The sequence below is a fragment of the Cardiocondyla obscurior genome, linkage group LG09 (assembly GCF_019399895.1).
Source record: "Cardiocondyla obscurior isolate alpha-2009 linkage group LG09, Cobs3.1, whole genome shotgun sequence".
Taxonomy (NCBI): domain Eukaryota; kingdom Metazoa; phylum Arthropoda; class Insecta; order Hymenoptera; family Formicidae; genus Cardiocondyla; species Cardiocondyla obscurior.
Window position 1 is genome coordinate 2,993,023 of NC_091872.1, and position 19,156 is coordinate 3,012,178.

The following is a 19,156-nucleotide window of genomic DNA, read 5'->3' on the forward strand; positions in this document are numbered from 1 at the left end:
GGTGCTTCGCGAGCTCTTGCTGCGGGATTCACTAGAAAATTATCGCGCGGCGGCACGCCCACGAATCGGCCGTTCAAGAAAAAAAAAAAAAAGAAAAACGGAGTCTTATCGCAAATTAATCAACGTCATGAGAATTAGCATCTGCTTGGTCATTAAAAATTGGTCAAGGGAATTGTACTATCGCGTTCCGCCCTTCGCGGTCAGTCGCGACGGTTGGCGGCAGTGTTTGTCGCTTGGCGCTGCGTTCGCGCACGTTGCGTCGGTCGCGCGATTCGGAATTGTCGCAACAAGTACGGCGTGCGGTAACGGACATTTTTCACGGGTGGTCCCGTATCCTTGTTTGGAAAAGGCTGCCTGACGATTTCTCGTTGTGTGTCTCGTGTCGCGTGTGTCGCATGGCGTAACGTCGGATTGCGACCGCGCGTCAAATCCGTCGGCTCGCCGCCCTTTTCAACGGAAGGAAAAAGAGAGAGACGGAGAGTGGAACGACGCTGGGCACGTCGGGCAGGGCATCTGGTCTTCGACGAGAAAAGCGCGCAAATTCGAGGTCGTCGGCGAGTTCAGGTAAAGTGGAATGTTACCGCAGGCAACAGGAGAGAGCTCCTGGAAGCTGTAACCGTCGCGCCGTGCTCCATCTCGGAAAATAACCTCAACCGGACGGTTACTTTTTACGTGACAACACTTACCGCGTTCGTTTAGGAGATCCAATCACGTCCTCGAGGTCAAGGTCGATTTTTTCGTTCGAAATTGCTCGTCAACAATTCGACACACCGTTGGTAATATTACTTCGTAGACTGTATTCCGGAATCGGCAAGCTAACCTTTCTCTCGGTACTTTGCTTGTATCTTGTATAGCAATCTTATTTTTCTGATTTAATTTTTTAATCACTTACGTATGAATTTTTTATTGTACATATTTGTATAAGTTTTATTTTTCTAAGTTTAAAAAAGAAAGTTATAATGCAAGTTGAGAATACTTAGACAAGTAGCTGTGCGATATTTCATGTAGATGGAAAACGATCAGTCGTATAGGAATCTTTTCGAAAAGAAAATTTAATTTAATTAATTTTTTTTCTAAAGACATTAGATAATAAATGCCAAGTATGATGATAAGAAAAGTAATTGTTATCTAATCACAATTGTTAAAGTGGTATAAATAATGTGTTTAGTTGACTGACTTAAATCTGTTAGATATGTTCAGAAACTGTACATCTTTATTAAATTTATATTAAAATTTATTTGTTCACTTAATAAATATTTATTTATGAATAACCATTTTGCAATTTTTGTTTTAGGACAGAGAGATGTATCGAGGAAGGTAACAAATCTGAAAGACAGAATCATGGCAAATAGAAGGGACAAGCCCACTGGTTTTGTGAGTAGAATTTTTATTTATCAAATTTTAGAGTAGCTTAGAAAAAAAAATAGAGAAAAGAAACATAGTATACACTCTTGCACCTTGCTACACGAGTATAGACTCGTTATCTTTGCAAGTTTCGTAACAATCGTAACGGCAGCGTGAATGCGAAGCATTTGCCTATGTGCGACAGTAGCGGTTTCAGTGCCGTCGAGGCACGATCGATTCTTTCCTTTGTCGCGTTATCACCGATATCCATTGATTAGGTTCCGTTGATTAGCGTCCGTTATTTCTGCGATTTTGTGACGCGATAACAGGTTCGAACACATAAGCTAAAGTGTCAAGCACGCGCTAATAATGCCACAAGTATAAATGAGACTTGGAGGGAGTGAAAGAATGTCTGGCATCCAAAGAAGAAAGAGTTGGTATCATAAAGCCGAGGTCGGTATCAAGGTAAGAACGACCTTTTGGATAACTTCTTTCGGAAACCAGTTTTTGATAAGACAAGTAAAATTTTTTAATTATATACATTTCTTCTTTTTTTTTAATTTTTTTTTTTATTTAAAAAAGCCGTGTAGAAACGTGGATTCCTGAGCTCAAAAAATACCAGACTAGTCCGTGTGTCGTCGCGTCGTATTTCGACTATTCAATGCGTTAATTTGTAAAATATTACGTTCTCGTTATTTGTTCATATCGAGATCTGTTACGAAGAAAGAAAGAAAGAGACGAGGGAAGGGGAGGAAAATAGAAAACGGCACGCATGAGACTTTTCACGCGGCGCGATAAAACCTGCAGAATAGAAATTCCGTAGTGATGCCCCGTCGCATGTCGAGTTTCCTGTTGCGCTATCGTATTTGTCGCCATTCGTATCGCAACGAAAACATTTAAAATGCCGTTTACGACGAGCGAGCGAGCGAGCGAGCCGTCCTACTTTTACGTATCGCGCTATTTTTGCGTCCGTCTTTAGCTTGGTTTATTCTCGCTCGAAGTGCCACGTACGTTATTGTTCCTTTTACGTTGATAAGCGGGCATTCTTGCTCGATTTAGAGTTTGATAATCTTTCGCGATATCGTAGCCGCTATCGCGGAACATATCCCGCTCGCCAGCGTTTGTCAAGCTCTACCTTCCGCGGGACGCGTAACGGACGATTCTGGTTCGCGTTTTCGCTCGCAAAAAAAAAAAAAAAATAGTCGTAAGCTGCGTGCTCGTCTGCTCCTTAAACCGCATCGAGTTTAGACGTCACGCGTTACGCGCGAGCTTATCGCTAACGTAAAGGCGCCTTGGAAAAGTATCCCCGCGTAAAACCGGCCTTCGCGATCAACGGTTGGGAACCCCTGGGGTTTGCGGTTAGCGCAATCCTCGGTAAAGAACGATATACGCTCCGGCGATACGTGCAACACGCCCGTATGCACGCGATATCGTCCGGGCTTAGATGCGGCGGAATTCGAACCGCAAATATCTCGCATTTTACCGGGTGAAAATACGTTTGCCGTTTCACGCCGCGATTGGAATTATCGTCGACGCGTGCGTTATCTTCGTTTGTATCTTGGCCGATATCCTTTTCCCGTGCCGTCGGCACGCGCGGAAAGTCCCCTCCTGGGTGCAAAAACCCGGGTAACTGCGCTTTTCAATACGCGGTAGTTACGTAGCGTTTAGTGTGCAGCGAATAGTGACAACGGTTGATGCAACCAAGTCGGACCCGCGTGGCTTTGACAGCGCGCCCAACCAGACACGCGCGTGTCTTTCCGTATCAGTTTTTATCGCGATCGAAAAATAAGACAAAAGCCGCGTCGACATTCCTACCGCAATTAAAGACTCTCGCTGCAAATTGGAACGTTTAACTTCCTCTCAGCGTTGCATTTCGCGACGACACGCGAAATATTTTATAGAGAGCGAATGCACATTGATTTCTAGTCGCATTCTCTATTTTTTCTTTCTTTCTTTTTGTTATGTAATTTGTGCGGCATGAAAGTCTCACTCGGCGAGGAAAGTCTCGTTCGCCGCACGCGAAAATAAAACCACCGGGATATCTAATGCCTCCTTTTTCTTTTTTTTTTTTTTTCGACGCGCGTGTACGCGTAATTCTAGCCGTCGTGTTGTCGGAGGCACGCATCGAAATCTGACGGATGCACATTTTAGACGCGTGGGGCGTGCGTGGAAAACAGATGCGGAGGTGCTAAACCGGTATGCGTCTCTCGCCAAGACAAAGGCGCACCTCTCCAGCCGCGAAGGATCATCTTCTCGGCGACGGGGTGCGTAGGTCGAACGAGAAGAGAGAGAGGAAAAGGAAGAATCGGCTCCTTCTCACGTGCGTTCAACCTCCGTGTGTACGCTTCGCCGGAATTTCGCGTGACACCATTTCGGTCTCTCTCTGCCGGCAGAAGGCCGCTCGGATTGCTGGCGTCATCGCCCGATCGCCTCGCGTGAGATCATCCCGCTCGAATCTTTTCTTCCGGTGTTAATCGGGAACGATTGAGGCCGCCGATTAACGCGCAAAGCGCCTCGTTAAAGAGAATTATTTTTTCCTTTATTTTTTTCTATTTTTTTTTTTCTCTTTCTCAGGCGCGATCGTCGACCGTGTCAATTAGACAGGTGTTACGTTGACGTAGATCGATTGCGTAACGCGACGCCGAGCTGAGACGTAGCGGAGGCACGCGGTGTTTCGCGCACGAATCGAAAAAATGTGCGCAATTCACGCCAAGTCTTTTTTTTTTTTTTTTTTCTTCCCTCCCTCTCAGCTTCAATTTGCGGCTCGAAATCATACACATGTCACTCGCGGTGACTGTCGTCTTCTCACGCCAATTATTCCGTAATACGTATTTGTTCCGCGTATAAGGTGTAATATCCTATGTAACGCGATGTAAACAGCGCGACGCGCAGCCGGATCTCTAATTACGCGAGGAGTAACACGGTTAACCGATCTCGATTGGATCTCGTTCGCTGCCTCGGGAGATTTGTTGCCCGTCGTGTAAAGCGATTAAGGCGCGTAGCTTGCAGAGGACGGCCTTTAACGCTATAATACTTGATGGATAAAAAAGGCGGGAGGTTCCTTCGAATCGATACCCATTTAGCCGGCACACGTGGAGTATCCGAGCATCTGAGGACGTCTCGAATTCGTGTCAAGTTTATCGAGCGTGATTATTATACGTGTGATCCCGCAGCGCGAAAAGGCACAAGTCAACGCCGACGTTAGCCGACTGAAAATAAATCCTTACGGCACTTAACGTCAGCGTGCGCGGCGGGGCGAGTTGTTGAAAATCGTGACAAACGCGTCGAATCTATATTTAAGAGCCAATAATTTATTATCGTAGCTTTTATTTTTAATGGCATAAGGTAAAACTGTTGCCGTCAAAACGTTCGAGTAGCACGTTAAACGACGTGCCTTCTTTTCATCGAGCTCGTCTATTCGAAGCCGTGACGTGGTCGGTCCGGCACACGATAACGCAAGGATCCCGCGTGATTCACGACGGCGGTCTGTCGTTTCGGTCGGGGTCAGCCACGCGATCCGCGGGCAAGGATATGGGCGAACACTGCTGAATAATTAAATATTGAAATTCAACGCTTAGAAAGAGAGGTAGATCACCTCGAGTTTTCCGTCAGCTGCCTCGGAGCCTTCGGAGTAAATAAAGCAGCGAGGTAAAACGGAGCCTCCTACGTCGCGCTCGCGGAGCAAAAATATTGTGACAGGATCTCCTCTTCGAGTATGGAATTTTCTATCAAAACAAGAATGCTGAAAAACAGTCGCGTTAGGGGTCGGCGATGTTTTATTGGAAGCGTGACGTCAGCGGCGCGAGAATAGCCCGCCGTCTGGAATTATAATGTCAGCCGCGAGAAAATAAAGGAGAAAGTTTCTTGCCGGGGTTGTCCGAGTAGGTGATCTCTCTTCCGTCGATAGAACTGTCGCTGTTCGATGCGGCGTACTCGTAATTCCGTCACGGGGAGAAAACCGTGGAAATCGCGAGGGCTTCAACGTCCCGACGAGTCGCGCGTCAAGTGCGGGTAACGCGAGGTGGGAACGTAAAATCGAGCGGCATGATTAGAGGCTTAAATTGTCCGTAAAAAAAAAAAAAAAAAAAAGAAAAGAAAAACTAGTCGCGTGTAGATATTGCGACGTTAATACCCCCACGGCGCTTTGCTGCGATTCGCGCGACTTTGCTGGCCGACGTTGGTCGCACCAAGACGCGGAAAAGAGGACTCCCTGGACGAAAGTGGCGCACGAATCTCGGGTTCGATCAGCCCGCTCGCTGATAAGCGGGCTAGCGTGAAGAAGACACGGGCGTACCGTAAAGTGTATCTTATATATCTCTCCTCTTCTTTTTGGTTTCTTTAATTCCGCGACGGCGGATGCCGTTATATTAATCTTACGTTACGGGCCTAACTGTAACCGAGGCTGTATACGCGCGGCTGTGGGCGCACCTTCACGCGCGAGCGAGACTGAATAACGCCGGGATATACCGAGTCATCGATCAGCTATTATGAAATCGCGATAGCGACTCGTCGAAATTTACCACACGACAAATTGTTTCGATTCTTCCTTTATCTTTTTCTTCCTCCTCATTTTCTCTCTGGTTCTTTTCGTCCGCGCGACCGCAGCTGGTTAGGTACATCGGACTTTTTCTTTTTCTTTTTCTTTCTTTCTTTCTTTCTTTCTTTTTTTTTTCTTCCCTCTTTTTCCATGGTTTTTTAATTTCAATTTATTAGAATGTTATTTCTCTCGTTAGTTATTTCGTTTTTAAATGTATGAAGTCTTGCGCAAGGATTTTTATGTAATGTAAATTAATTTATTTAGCTGAAATATCTTGGAAAGAAAGCTGAGTGCAGCTCGTCTCAGGGATCGGTGAAGGAAATTTTCTTGAAACTTGGGACATTTGTTATGCGGAAATATACAATAGTAGAATGCGTCACGAGCATCAAGAGGCACGAGCTGTGACGGTAATCTTTTACAAAGGATCAAAGAAGTTTGTCGTCTGCATGAGCGAGTGAACTTTCTACAATTGCGATGATTCCGCATCGCAAATCGTTTCGTTTCGTCGCGTTGCGTTTAATCGTGAATGTGTCCCTTCGAACGTTGCGTATCAGAGATAAGTTTTTTTTTTTAAGTTTTATACCGCAATCGCGCGAAAAATCGACGAAAATGACAAAGTCGCCAGGTCTTACTTAAAATTCAACAAAGAATACCTAACATTTAAAACTTTGATTCACGCTCTTTATTTGCAGAAAAAAAGTTAGATGGTTTCTGGCATCAATTACAAAATAAAATTAAGGAATGCGGTAATAACAGTGGTATCTCGCGAGATTTGTTTCGAAAAAAAAAAGAAAAGAAAAAAGAAAAAAAAAAGAAAATGAGATTCAAGTTTTACGTAATTGTATCGCGCCGCACCAACGTATTAATTACGCTAATTAATAAAGAAAGTGAGAGGTTGCGTGCACTAGATTCCATGCACAGCCTTCGATATCGAGGGATTAGCACGTGGTCAGTTTTGCTTCATCACTTTTCGTGAGCCGCGTCATTATCGTGCTGGAACCACCGGGTAATAATTAAATAAATGATCTCGTTCGAGCGCCAGCTCGTTGCGCCAACTCATGATTTAGAATCGGAGGCGACAGTGGAGGGATCGAGGTATTCGAGCGTCATGGACCGGCGATAATCGCCAGTCAGTTTGTTGCCGTTCCTCTCTAAGTGCAGTTCTCGTCGGGGAAGCCTCCGTCTTTTCCCTGCTCGTTACACGAATTCCTGATAATCTGCGCGAGTGTGCGCGATACCGAGCGACGCCTTACGTGGGAAAGGCATTATCGTGAGAACTCCTCCGGATAAAGGAACGGCGATTGTTGTTGGCGTACGCGATATATCGAGTGCTGGAAATTAATTGCGAACGCAAAGTTCTTCCGAGTCATCGCGATAGGCAGTGGCATCTTCAATTTCTCCGCAAATATTCGCGCTCGCTCGCTCGCCACATGCGTGAATTTCAACCGCGCGTTATTCCTATTGTTAGCGATGATATATTTCTTTATAATTTTATCTGATAGAACGGGAAATATTGGAGATTATTATTTATTATCGCGACAATCGCTTATCGAGCAGCCGCGCTGCCCACGTTAATTTATTTCAGCGAACGATGCGTCAGTTGCGTAGCCGCGCGCGTGGTGCACATTTATTTTTCCGGCACCGTCATTGAACGCGTGTTCGATCGTTCGGTTTCGCTGCCGAGCAGTTTGCATTCTGCTGCCCGTGAATGCACTTGGTTGCACAGTCGTAGAGACTCGTGCGGAAACGTCAACCGGTGTTTCCGCCAAGTTGGATGAGCGCGACGCGCTTCGTGGCTAGAGTGTGCTGGTGCCGGCTTCCCGGCTGATTGTGAGTTGAAAGAGCCGCTACTTTTTTTTTTTTTTTTGTCTATCTCGTCCTCGAAACGTCGTAAAAATAAAAAACATTTGCGAAAATCGTGATTAAGTGGCTGGCGTGGGTTCGTTTAAAAATAAAGGTGCGTCCGTCACCGCGACTTGGACCTCGCGACCTCGCGCGCGAGAGGCCCGATGTGAGTCACTCGTCGAAGAATTAATCGTCCTCCAAGTGTCATCGCGAGCACGTCGCAATGATTACGGACTGGGTAAGCTCCCGTACACGTATTGACGGTAAATTTGAAAATATTGCCGGTTTGCGTCACTCGCTGATCAAAAGTTAAGAGCGGTCCTCGTTTTCCTTTTGCTGGTGATATTGCGGTCAGCAGTTCGGTGATGACAAATATAATATAATAGAAATAATTGCTTTAAATTTTAGATAGGTTCAAAGGTCGTCGGGGAAAGGAAAAGAGTGATTAAAATCAATGAGAAAAGAAAAAATTAATACCTCATGATTCGCTGGACGTTTTGCGTTTTTGCGTAATAGCGGTAGCTAGTCTGCAATTAATCGTGCGAAGGCGCTCTGTCATCATCGGAATAACGTGGTAATTTTCATCGTGTAACTAATCTGCGGGGGACGCTACCGCTTATATTGTCGTAGGGCTCGTAAAAAAAAAAAAGAAAAAAAAGAATTAAAGCTTAGAATCGCGAATTTGTGTGCCGAAGTCCCACGTTTATTCATACGACTTATTATCTCGATAATAAAAGTTTTGCACTTCTCGCGTGAGAGCGTTTATCGTAATCATCTAATGATGGTCGTCGTTATTCAGTTGCAACTGCAACTTTTGATAATGCATGCATTATCCAACATTCGACCAAGGATGTATCTCTAATGACTGTAATTAATTTTGCACGCGCGTGCTACTTGACGTCGCGCCGATTTCGGGCCTGATTCGAGGCGAACTAGCCAGAGAAGAAGCTTTAGCGCGAAGTGGAAAAGTCGTGGCAGAGACCTTTCAGTTACTTCCTCCAAGCAACGCCGTCCGCGCGTATCATAAATGCGCCGCGTATCTCGTAAACGCGTGTCCAGCTATCTCGCGGTAAGCGAACGGAATAATTGCTCGCGGTGATCTCGAAAAAAAAAAGAAAAAAAAAATCTGTCGTTCCATCGAAGCATGTTGCACGAAACCGCGAGCGAGCGTGAGCTACGGTTATATCGCCGTAAAACGCATCCTCGTTCCGTTACCGTGGAGAAAAATGTTTATAGTGGCACCTTGATTCGAAGCGACTACTTGAACTCGCAGTATGAACGTTTCGTCGCCTTTACCGAGCCGCTGAACCCTCAGTTCTTCGTAGCTTTTGGTCTCAGGACACCTCACTCACGTGCACTCCGCGCGCGTTACTTGAATCTCTTCCCACAGATAAAAATTGTTAGATCCTCGATGAGAATTTTCTGCCCCGGTCTTTCTATGTTCCATAAATTAACCTTGCGTTATCAGGGTTTTCATCTTATTATCCGTACGCGACTATTTGTTTCTTGTGTGAAGAAGTCTAAAGACTGCGCCTGCAATATTGTAGAAAATTAGTGTAATAATAGTGAAAGCGATACTCTTCTTTGAAGGCAGCCTTTCCTTTTTCTAAATTAAATGTAGCAACCGGGATGTGGTGCGGTTTAAGAAATTAGTTATTTATAATTAATGAGTTTGTTTAGTGATAAAACTGATACAAAATGATTATTGCAGTTGGACACATGGTTCGGCCGACCGAAAAAGTCCGTGCGAGGTGGGCCGCGCGGCTATGCGGGCAGCAACACCATGCCCAGGCCTCACTCCGGCGACGATATCAACGAGATCGAGCAACAGCGCAGCATTATCGAGAGGATGGATGAGGAGACCGTGAATGATAAGTTCGAGGAAATGCTGGTGCGTACACGCCGCACATGTTTCACATAATGATAAATATACGTTTTTCTCGACGATATTAACAACACGTGCGATTGATTCTTCTATGCTACATATATGTCGAGCCGACAAGCAACAAATGATGCTCTTAACAATCATTAAGCTTCTATTTTGAAAGAATAGCAAATTTATAGTATTATCTTTTGGTTTAGGCCAATATGAATTTAACGGAGGAGAAGAAAGAACCATTGCGCCAGCAATCGGAATCGAAGAAGAAAGAAATGCTGGTGCTGCATTATAAGGGTACCATTCAGGAGAACCGATCGAAATTCGACAAACCGGCGGATTACATACAGTACCTTGCGCAGCCCGATTTGAGCGTGAACAAGATCTACAATTGCATCGAATCCCTCAGGATCGCACTCACTAATAATCCCCTTAGTTGGGTTCAGGAATTTGGTACCAAGGGTCTCAAGCAAGTTCTGGCTACTCTCAATGAATGCTATCGAAAGTAAGTGAATCCCATGTACTCGGACATTTATACTATAACATTTAGGTCGACTCTTGAATGCACACCTTATTCTAACATTAGTATTGTTCTATTCCAGTGCCTTCATATATTACGATAGGTAATTCACGTAATAGTATTATTCGCTTGAATGTCGTTTTGCGATATTTATTATGAATATTTTTTTGATTGCTTACATTATATATGATCGAAATTTTGCTAATGATGATATATGTAATTTAATTTTATTCAGATTTTTTATACATATATAACACTCGTGTAATTTGAGAATTATTTTATACGCTGTTTAGTTAGTAAGATATTTTTCATTCTTTTTAAATTATTACTTTGGTTTTGCATGATGCTTATGGCAAATGTTATTGCAAGACCGATCTATATTGCTTGTAAACGAATTTATTACCAGATACATATGATTTTTTTTATTAATAGAAAATTTGAATTGTTTTTCTTAGTGACAACCGTTACGAGCGGATACAATACGAATGTATTCGCTGTTTAAAAGCTATCATGAATAATACCGTTGGGATAAAGGAAATGTTGGCACATCACGAAGCTCTTACTATCGTGGCTAGATCATTAGAACCATCGAAACCGTCCGTAATGTCCGAAGCTGTAAAATTACTCGGCGCAGTATGCCTCATATCCAGTGATAGTCACAAAAAGGTTTTGGACGCGGTTACTATGAACGGTGAATTTAAAGGACGAGAAAGGTTTCTTCCCATCGTACAGGGCTTGATGAATAAGAAGAATGAAAATTTAAGGGTACGTTTTACGCAGTCATATATATTGTTTTTTTGCATGTGCTCAAATAAAAAACATTATTATTATTACTATTACAGGTAGTTTGTCTTCAACTTATAAATTCGATAATATCGTCCGCGGAAGATCTTGATTTTCGTTTACATTTGAGGAACGAGGTGATGCGAGTAGGTTTAGCCGATATTCTCGAAATGTTAGAGAAAGATGAATCAGAAGACTTGGCAACGCACTTGAAAATCTTCAATGATCACAAAGAAGAGGATTACGAGGAATTTGTACAAAGATTTGACAACGTTCGTTTAGAATTAGACGATGTTAATGACTGCTTTGAAGTAGTTAAAAACATGGTCATGGATACTTCCGCCGAGCCGTACTTTCTATCTATACTTCAACATCTTTTATTTATTCGAGATGATGCTCTGGTTCGGTAAGTATATACGTGTACATGGTCGCACTTATTTTGACCACAGCAATTTTTTCCACCAATAATTAATATGTAAAATTGTTTATATATTTTTAATTACTATTTTCTATTTATTATTTATTTATTTTGCTTTCTTTATTTTGTTTTTTAGACCGGCGTATTATAAATTGATCGAAGAGTGTATATCGCAAATTGTATTGCATCGTTCAGGCTGTGACCCGGATTTTAGCGCGACAAAGCGCTTCCAGATTGATGTACAACCGTTGATCGATACCCTAGTCGAAAAGTCTCGGGCTGAGGAAGAACAACGTCTAGTGGAAGTAACGCAAAAGTTAGAGGAAGCTATAGCTAGTAGACAAGAAGCCGAAGCAAAGCTGCAGCATGCGGAAAATAAGATTAAAGAACTGGAACAAGGAACAGGCAAACCTGGTGGTTCTGTAAGTATATGTATATATTATTTAGATTTATATTGATTGAATTATTTCAAAAACACATTTACACGCTCGATAAAATTCTTGAAAACATAATTTTTTTTTTTAATACACGAATATATAGAGGACTGCTGTATGTCCGCCGCCACCACCTATGCCCGGAATGGGTGGCGGACCACCACCGCCACCACCTCCTCCTTTTCCAGGAAGTAGTGGCCCTCCACCACCACCTATGCCTGGAATGACATGTCCACCTCCGCCACCTATGCCTGGCTCAAAAGGACCTTTACCACCACCTATGCCTGGTATGGGAGGAGGACCTCCTCCACCACCCATGCCAGGAATGGGTTTTCCACCGATGGGAGTATTATCTCCACCGGCTCCAGCGATACAAGTTTTGCCTCATGGGCTAAAACCGAAAAAGAAATGGGAACTCGATGGTCCATTAAAAAGAGCGAATTGGAAAGCGGTATGCGTTTGCTTTTTATATTTGATTAAATTTTTATTGACAAAAAATTAAATATTAATTTGGATGTCAATTATTTTTATAACATTCTTTACCTCGTAAAATTCTATGTTTCAGATTTTGCCTCACAAATTGACAGAAAAGTCGTTCTGGATAAAAGTACAAGAAGATAGATTAGCTAGTCCGGAAATACTGGATGGCCTTGCGCAAAAGTTTGCATCGAAACCAAGTGGAAAACGAATGGACGATGTAGTTGATAAGTAAATTTCATTTTAATAATTATTATTTTTATATCAAATGCACATATAAAATATTAATTTATTTTTCATGTACGTAGATCTGCTTCAACGAAGAAAGTTAAAGATCTGAAAGTTTTGGACAGTAAAGCGGCTCAAAATATATCGATACTTCTCGGTGGGACACTAAAACACATGCCTTACGTGGAAGTGAGAAGATGTTTATTTAGATGTGAAGGACCAGTTATTTCTGATAATATATTGCAAGGATTAATTCAGTATTTACCACCGCCAGATCAATTATTGAAGTTACAAATGTATAAAGATCAATATGACGACTTGACTGAAGCGGAACAATTTTGTGTTACGGTAATCTTGACATTTTTTTTTTTCTACAATTTATTTTTATATTTTTATTTAATTTTAAATATTAAATTTATAAATATTTATGTCACAGATATCTACGATAAAAAGGTTACTGCCCAGATTAAGATCGTTAAGTTTTATGTTACGATACGAAGAGTTGGTACAAGACATAAAACCTGACATAGTAGCGGCTACAGCGGCATGCGAAGAAGTAAAAAGTAGCAAAAAGTTTGCACGGATTCTCGAATTGATTTTATTACTTGGTAACTATATGAATTCCGGTTCGAAAAATGGTCAAGCGTTTGGATTTGAGATTAGTTTTCTTACAAAGGTTTGTTGCTTTGCAGTACATGCAAGTGCAAATTGCTTATTATTTATATATCATTTCACACATATATATATTTTTTTTTTAGTTGACCAGTACTAAAGACATCGATAACAAGCAAACTCTTATGCATTATGTGGTGGATACAATAGAGAGAAAGTTTCCAGAATGCCTTAGCTTCGTAGAAGAATTAGCACATGTAGATCGTGCCAGTCGAGTTTCTTTAGAGAACGTTCAGAGAACATTACGTCAGATGGAATCTAACATTCGTAATCTCGAACAGGATTTAACGAATGCCAAAGTTCCGCAATGCGATGAGGACTTGTTCATAGATGTTATGAAAGTATCCTTTTCTAATCCTTTGTTGATAACGATGAATAATATTACCAATATTCGATATTTATTAGATGAAAGTAATTCCTTGACAAAGCTACTTTATAGCCATTCGCTAAGAAAGCCAGGGAATCTTACGAGGTGCTACAGAATATGTTTAAAAATATGGATTCTTTGTACACGGATATCTCGGAATTTTTCTCTTTCGACAAGCAGAAGTATACCATAGAAGAATTCTTTGGCGACATCAAGACGTTTAAAGATGATTTCTTGGTAAATACGAACTAATTTGGACTGCATTACGCCGTAAACTATCAACCGCCGTCTAATGCGATTTTGTATTCTCACTGTAGCAATCGCAGAAGGAAATAATAAAGCTGAAGGAAGGCGAGGAAAAACAAAGACGAGCGAGAGAAGCGCGAGAGAAAGCGGAGGCAGAAAAGGCAGCGCGAGCCGCACGTAAACGCGCATTAGTTGATATGAATGCGCATGAAACGCAGGAAGGTGTCATGGATAGTCTAATGGAAGCGCTGCAGACTGGATCAGCCTTCAGTCGACCGGACCAACGACGCAAGCGACAAACCCGCGTAGCTGGTGGTAAGTTGAATAGGACATACGGGAGACAAATGGTGAAGAAGAATCAAGCAGCTGAAATACATACATATAGTAATTCTTTAATCAAATCTGTTAAGCACGAATATGAAAATTTAACTCCAACTGAAATAGTGCGACGCGATGTGCTCCCGAGGAGGATTTTGAATAGAATATGCACGGCTGAGAGTTCAAATTTTTTTACACCAGAAGAAAATCAAGAGATGTATAAGCAAATACTTATAGACGAGGCTAAAAAGACTCCTAGGCAAACAAAGTATATGCCCAGAGTTACGTTTTTTCAAAAAAAAAAATTGTGTAACCGTTGTAATCGTTCATATTACGCGGCATTGTCAATGTTCAACGAGACGCCGAAACGAGATGTTTTGTTAAAAACATTCCAAAATTTGGATTCTAGATGTGTTAAAGTTGAATCGGATTTAAGCCCGCATAATCTCGATGAAAATGTGTCTGTCAATCGAGCGTGTACACTTAATCCAGTTAAACAAAGGCGCATTGTAGTCAATAAGATACGTAAGAGAAACATTATCGTGCGTCGCACTATATCAAATCGCAAGTGTATACGTGCAAACAATAGAATTGCAAAACGCTGTAGGTCACACACTTTCTTGCAAAGTCCATCCAGTATGAGCACCACTATGCCATCGATCGTGAACACCCCAGACGCAAATTCTATAAATGAAATGTCACAATCAACCGATGGTATTCATGAGACACTCAAATCAACGTTTACTTCGACGAAACTCTTAAGATCCAAAAATTTTGAAAATTTAACACGATATGACGAAAATCATAATATACAGAATTTAAAAAACCTAAAACCATTCAATTCAAATATATCTATTCAGTTTTCGAGTAGCGAACAATTAAAAGCGCAATCGCCACTAATGACAGAGATCAGTGGAGTTATGTTACTATCGGAAAACAGCCCGTTAGATTTTATAAAGCCAAATTCTAATAGCATTGCTTCAAGAAATTTTAATGCGTTTGGGGAAACCTCTAGTCAACGTGCAAATACATGCAAGCAATTTACTTCAAATAATAATTTAAATGAAAGAGTTAATACATTGAGAAAGTTAAAGGACAAATCGTGGAAGAAAAAATGGAAATTTTGGCAAACGATGAATAGTGTTTAATAAAATGTTCAATTATATACTGCTTTAGTATTCACACATTCACTAATACAGAAAAATTAATTAAAGAAAAAAAAAAAATTATTTTATTGTAAAAAAAGAAATCTAAAATGTGTTCCAAAAGATTGATATTTGAAGAAATCGTTTAATTAATAATTTCGCGTAATTATATATAACACTTAAAATACAGTGTAAGATTAATTTTGTATTAATTTAATTATTTTTCACGTTTTATTTCTTTATTATTTTTATTTTTATTTTGCGACTGATATTGAGACTAAAGATTGAAATATATTTACGATGTCAGGTGCACAATATATGAATAAAACTTTCGTGCGCTACAGATTTGTAATTACATTTACAGTTCGTACAAATTTTTCAATATTTATAATTGTGATACTTATTTGTGATCTGAGAGTTTGCAATATTTTATATAGCGTAAATAGTTTTCTGTAAAAATTTATTTAATTAGCAAGTGAAATTTTTTTAGCAAACGAGAATATTTATTTGTAATGAAAAGAAAATTAATATTTTATTTTGTTAAATATTTGGGAGAGACGTGCAAATATATTCCATTAGATTATCGCAGAGATGACAAGAACGTTAAAGTAGAATAGAAATAAAGCCCACTCGTCTTTCCCTAACTTGTCATTACGTTTACACATGTATCTAAGCATGAAATATCTATTACAAAGTTTAATGAGATGTAAATTAATATATGTAATTTAATTATTTTTTTCTAATACAGATAATTATAGTGTAACATTAAATCTTTTTCTTTTTTTTTTTTTATACGTTGCTTTATGAGATTTTAAATTTCTATTACGATTATGTATTTTTGATCTCACTTAAAGGTTTTAAATGCGACACAAGATAATTGAATTTTCGATAACATATGTATCAAAGAGACTGTTTTGTATAAAACGTATATATTTGTAATTAAATGCAATAACGAGTTACTTACTTGTTTCATCTTGTTTTCCTTGATTTGTTCAGTGTTGTAAATTCAATGTTGAAATACGTTTCCATAGTATAGTACAAATACCACTTGAACAGTATTAAATTTATTTTAACGAATTCTGTTTTAATTTTATAGCGGAAAGGAGAGCGCAACTGAATAGAAGTCGATCGCGCACTGGATTAGTCGGAACTGGTTTATTAGGGAGAGAACTTTCGACGTAAGTATTACCGTATCAGTCGTAAAAGGAATGCGCAAACGAGACGTTCGAATTGTTTTTATTGTTATTAAATTTTCTAAGTACATACATATGTCACACCTGTCGTCTCATTTTAATCCATTGCTGTTACAGAGAGCTTTTAAGTTCGGCTTAATTCACCGGAATACATCCTATTTCCGTCCTAAACTCGTTTCTGTGATGATTTTACATGCATCATATTGGAACAATAATGAGCGATGAGAACGTCATGCGATATGGTAAATCAACACTTCAGAGAGAAGACCGAAGATTCGGGGTTCCACGTCAATAATCTTTCGGTCTAGATCGAATTATTGCGGATTTTCGCAAGTTTTCTTTTTATTTTTTTTTTTTTTTTCAAACTAAGTACAGTCTTCCTTGCGTAGTTAAATATTCGGTTCGTAGGTATTTTGTACTTGTACAAATATATAGTTAACGGATTTGTATAACGGAACGATACTTGCGCTGGCACTCGGTAAGACGAACGCGAGAATTTGTTCGTGGACGGTATTTCGAGATAACGTGACTAGAAATTCATCGCCAGCAAACGCATTTGTAAATACGCATTAGGTAAGTGCTGGTGACGAATTGGCAATTTGTCGAAGTTGCTCGTTAACGCAGTTTAGGCACACGCTGTAAGCATTTTTACCGTCGTCTCTGCGAATCGGACGATGGACTTGGCATTTATTTATGTACACAGTTGTAAATATATCTTATCTCGAGAATAGATAGGCAGTACATGTAGTAGATGCAACAATTTGAAATTATTCTAACATTACGAGATTATATTTGTAAAAATTGTAATTATTTCAACGGAGCGAGTAACGTTTTGGTTACAAAATAATGACGACGACTTTTCGATATTTCTAGCGAAAATTTTGTACGCATCGACACTGTTGTACGATACGACGGGGAGATATGTAATTATCGCTTATTTCGACGTTACGAAATGGAGACGGTAATAGTGAATAATTATTTCCTTGCTAACCTCCGGCGAAACGACCGCAAAGCGTGCATAACTTGACGTTTACATCATCCGTTACTAATTTAATTTTCCAAAAGAGTGTTTATAAGTAATAGTCGTTTCGAAACGCTTTATTGTATAAATATTTATACGCTAAATCGACGCATAATTTTGCGGCGTATTTTTTCATAGTTTTACCTCGTTCTATTTTTATATACATATATATTTATATAAAAGGCATCTGCATTTTCTATAACGAAAGCATTTCACTATGTAACGGTATTAATTTAGTAGCAAAAAGAACTGAAATTACTTTTAATAAAAGCGGCTTATTCGACGCAACGTTTGCGTTTTGTGATAATTAACGCTCACGACATTCGAGTCGATACTTTCAACGGCGATGAAAGAAACTCAGGGAAAGATAGCCGGAAGAAGGAAATCTCCGAAAACGGATAACGCCAGGATGATCGTCACGAATCCAAATTAATTTTTTAGTCCGATAAGCTTGTAATGAACGATATGCGAACTTTTATACGATATGTTACCGATTTTATGCAAATTTATAAAGAGATATGATCGTCGACGGGTCAATGTCGCGCGTGAAATTACCGAATGTAAAAATTAATTGGCACGAAATTTTAGCACTTTAATGGAGAATTGTCGAAAATTTTTTTTATCACGTTAGATTAGCGATATTGGCGCTCTCTCGTCGCACGCGAAGACTGTAAATAATTGATTTCGAGGGCGCATTCGCGAAGGAGAAATTCCGCCGTTGTGAGTTGGATACCACGTCGTGTCGTTCGGTTAGTCAAGAGGTAGCGACGTGCTGTCCGCGGTGGAGCGGCTATGCCAAGCACGCTCGAAATGTCTAGCGAAAGGCGACGCGTAACGAGCCGGTTTTGTCGCTGCGGCAAAAAATCGCGGAGGGATCTTTTGCATTCTCCGTATCGCGTCGGCCGATTTTTCGGGCGATTCGTCTTCGATCGGCTCGTTCTCCACGCCGGTCCCGTCTCCATGCGCTGCACACGGCGACAAAGCGTGGGATCGTTACGTGGCCACCTTTGTGTACATTCTAAGCGCACACTTTATGTACATTCTAGCACGCATCGATACGTATCGAGCAATTTTTCCTTCACGGAGTAGAATAAAGACGGGGTGTACCGTCGTACGTATATTTTCCTCATACGCACGTGCCTGTACAGAAAGACTAAGGCGGAAATATAAATTGTACTGCCTACCGATCGAATCTCGTAACGAACGAATAATTTGTTAATATTTATAATAATAATATTCTGAAAAGCTTACAAGTAGATACGTAATCTAAATTAACAACTAATTGTATCTATATTGTGAATATACTGCGGATCTAAGTAACGTCTGCGTTACCATTTATTGTATATTTTACTTTCCGACATTGTGATACGAAATAATTATTCTTTTTTTTTCTTTTTATGCGCTCCAATTCTAAAAATATCTTTGTTAAGAGACCACACGCAACAGCAAGCGCGAATACTGCGAGATGCTAATCCGGGTGATGCGCGATAATTCTACACCGTGAATAACGCCCATCGTTTAGATGCAACAGTCGTAATAATTACGTGGAGGTAATTACGCTTCCTTCGCGTACGGTCGGCGATAATGTAATTTCTTGCCAAGCAACGACGGCGAAAGAAAACGGATCCGGAACTTCTCGCGCCGTGGCCGATCGGATCTCGGAAGCGGCGAAGGCACGGGAGCTGCGGGTGTTATCAATGCGTAATCATCTCCGGCGGCCGTTTCCGTACGG

At 40.6% G+C, this 19,156-nt stretch overlaps 1 protein-coding gene across 7 annotated transcripts; it reads left to right on the plus strand.

Moving 5' to 3' along the window:
• Positions 1-275: 275 nt before the first annotated feature.
• On the plus strand, positions 276-18,744 carry Dia (diaphanous related formin 1). 7 transcript variants are annotated; one of them, XM_070661352.1, is made up of 17 exons: positions 276-564; positions 1,295-1,374; positions 9,438-9,617; positions 9,809-10,107; positions 10,205-10,225; positions 10,578-10,887; positions 10,965-11,311; positions 11,460-11,745; positions 11,864-12,208; positions 12,323-12,465; positions 12,543-12,810; positions 12,899-13,138; positions 13,221-13,475; positions 13,574-13,738; positions 13,819-14,062; positions 16,307-16,388; positions 16,521-18,744. In XM_070661352.1, the coding sequence occupies exons 2-17, from the start codon at positions 1,342-1,344 to the stop codon at positions 16,540-16,542; spliced, it is 3,240 nt and encodes a 1,079-aa protein (XP_070517453.1). In that variant the 5' UTR covers positions 276-564; positions 1,295-1,341; the 3' UTR covers positions 16,543-18,744. The 7 variants fall into 7 exon arrangements, with proteins under 7 accessions (XP_070517453.1, XP_070517450.1, XP_070517455.1 ...); XM_070661351.1 differs by lacking the exons at positions 276-564; positions 1,295-1,374 and adding an exon at positions 1,426-1,809; XM_070661349.1 differs by lacking the exons at positions 16,307-16,388; positions 16,521-18,744 and having other exon boundaries at positions 13,819-16,169.
• Positions 18,745-19,156: the final 412 nt, after the last annotated feature.

Coding starts and splice junctions, on each gene's coding strand:
- Dia (XM_070661347.1), top strand. CDS start 1,729: ATGAGACTTGGAGGGAGTGAAAGAATGTCTGGCATCCAAAGAAGAAAG. Junction 11,746..11,863: donor CAGGCAAACCTGGTGGTTCT/GTAAGTATATGT, acceptor ACGAATATATAG/AGGACTGCTGTATGTCCGCC. Junction 12,466..12,542: donor ATGGACGATGTAGTTGATAA/GTAAATTTCATT, acceptor TCATGTACGTAG/ATCTGCTTCAACGAAGAAAG.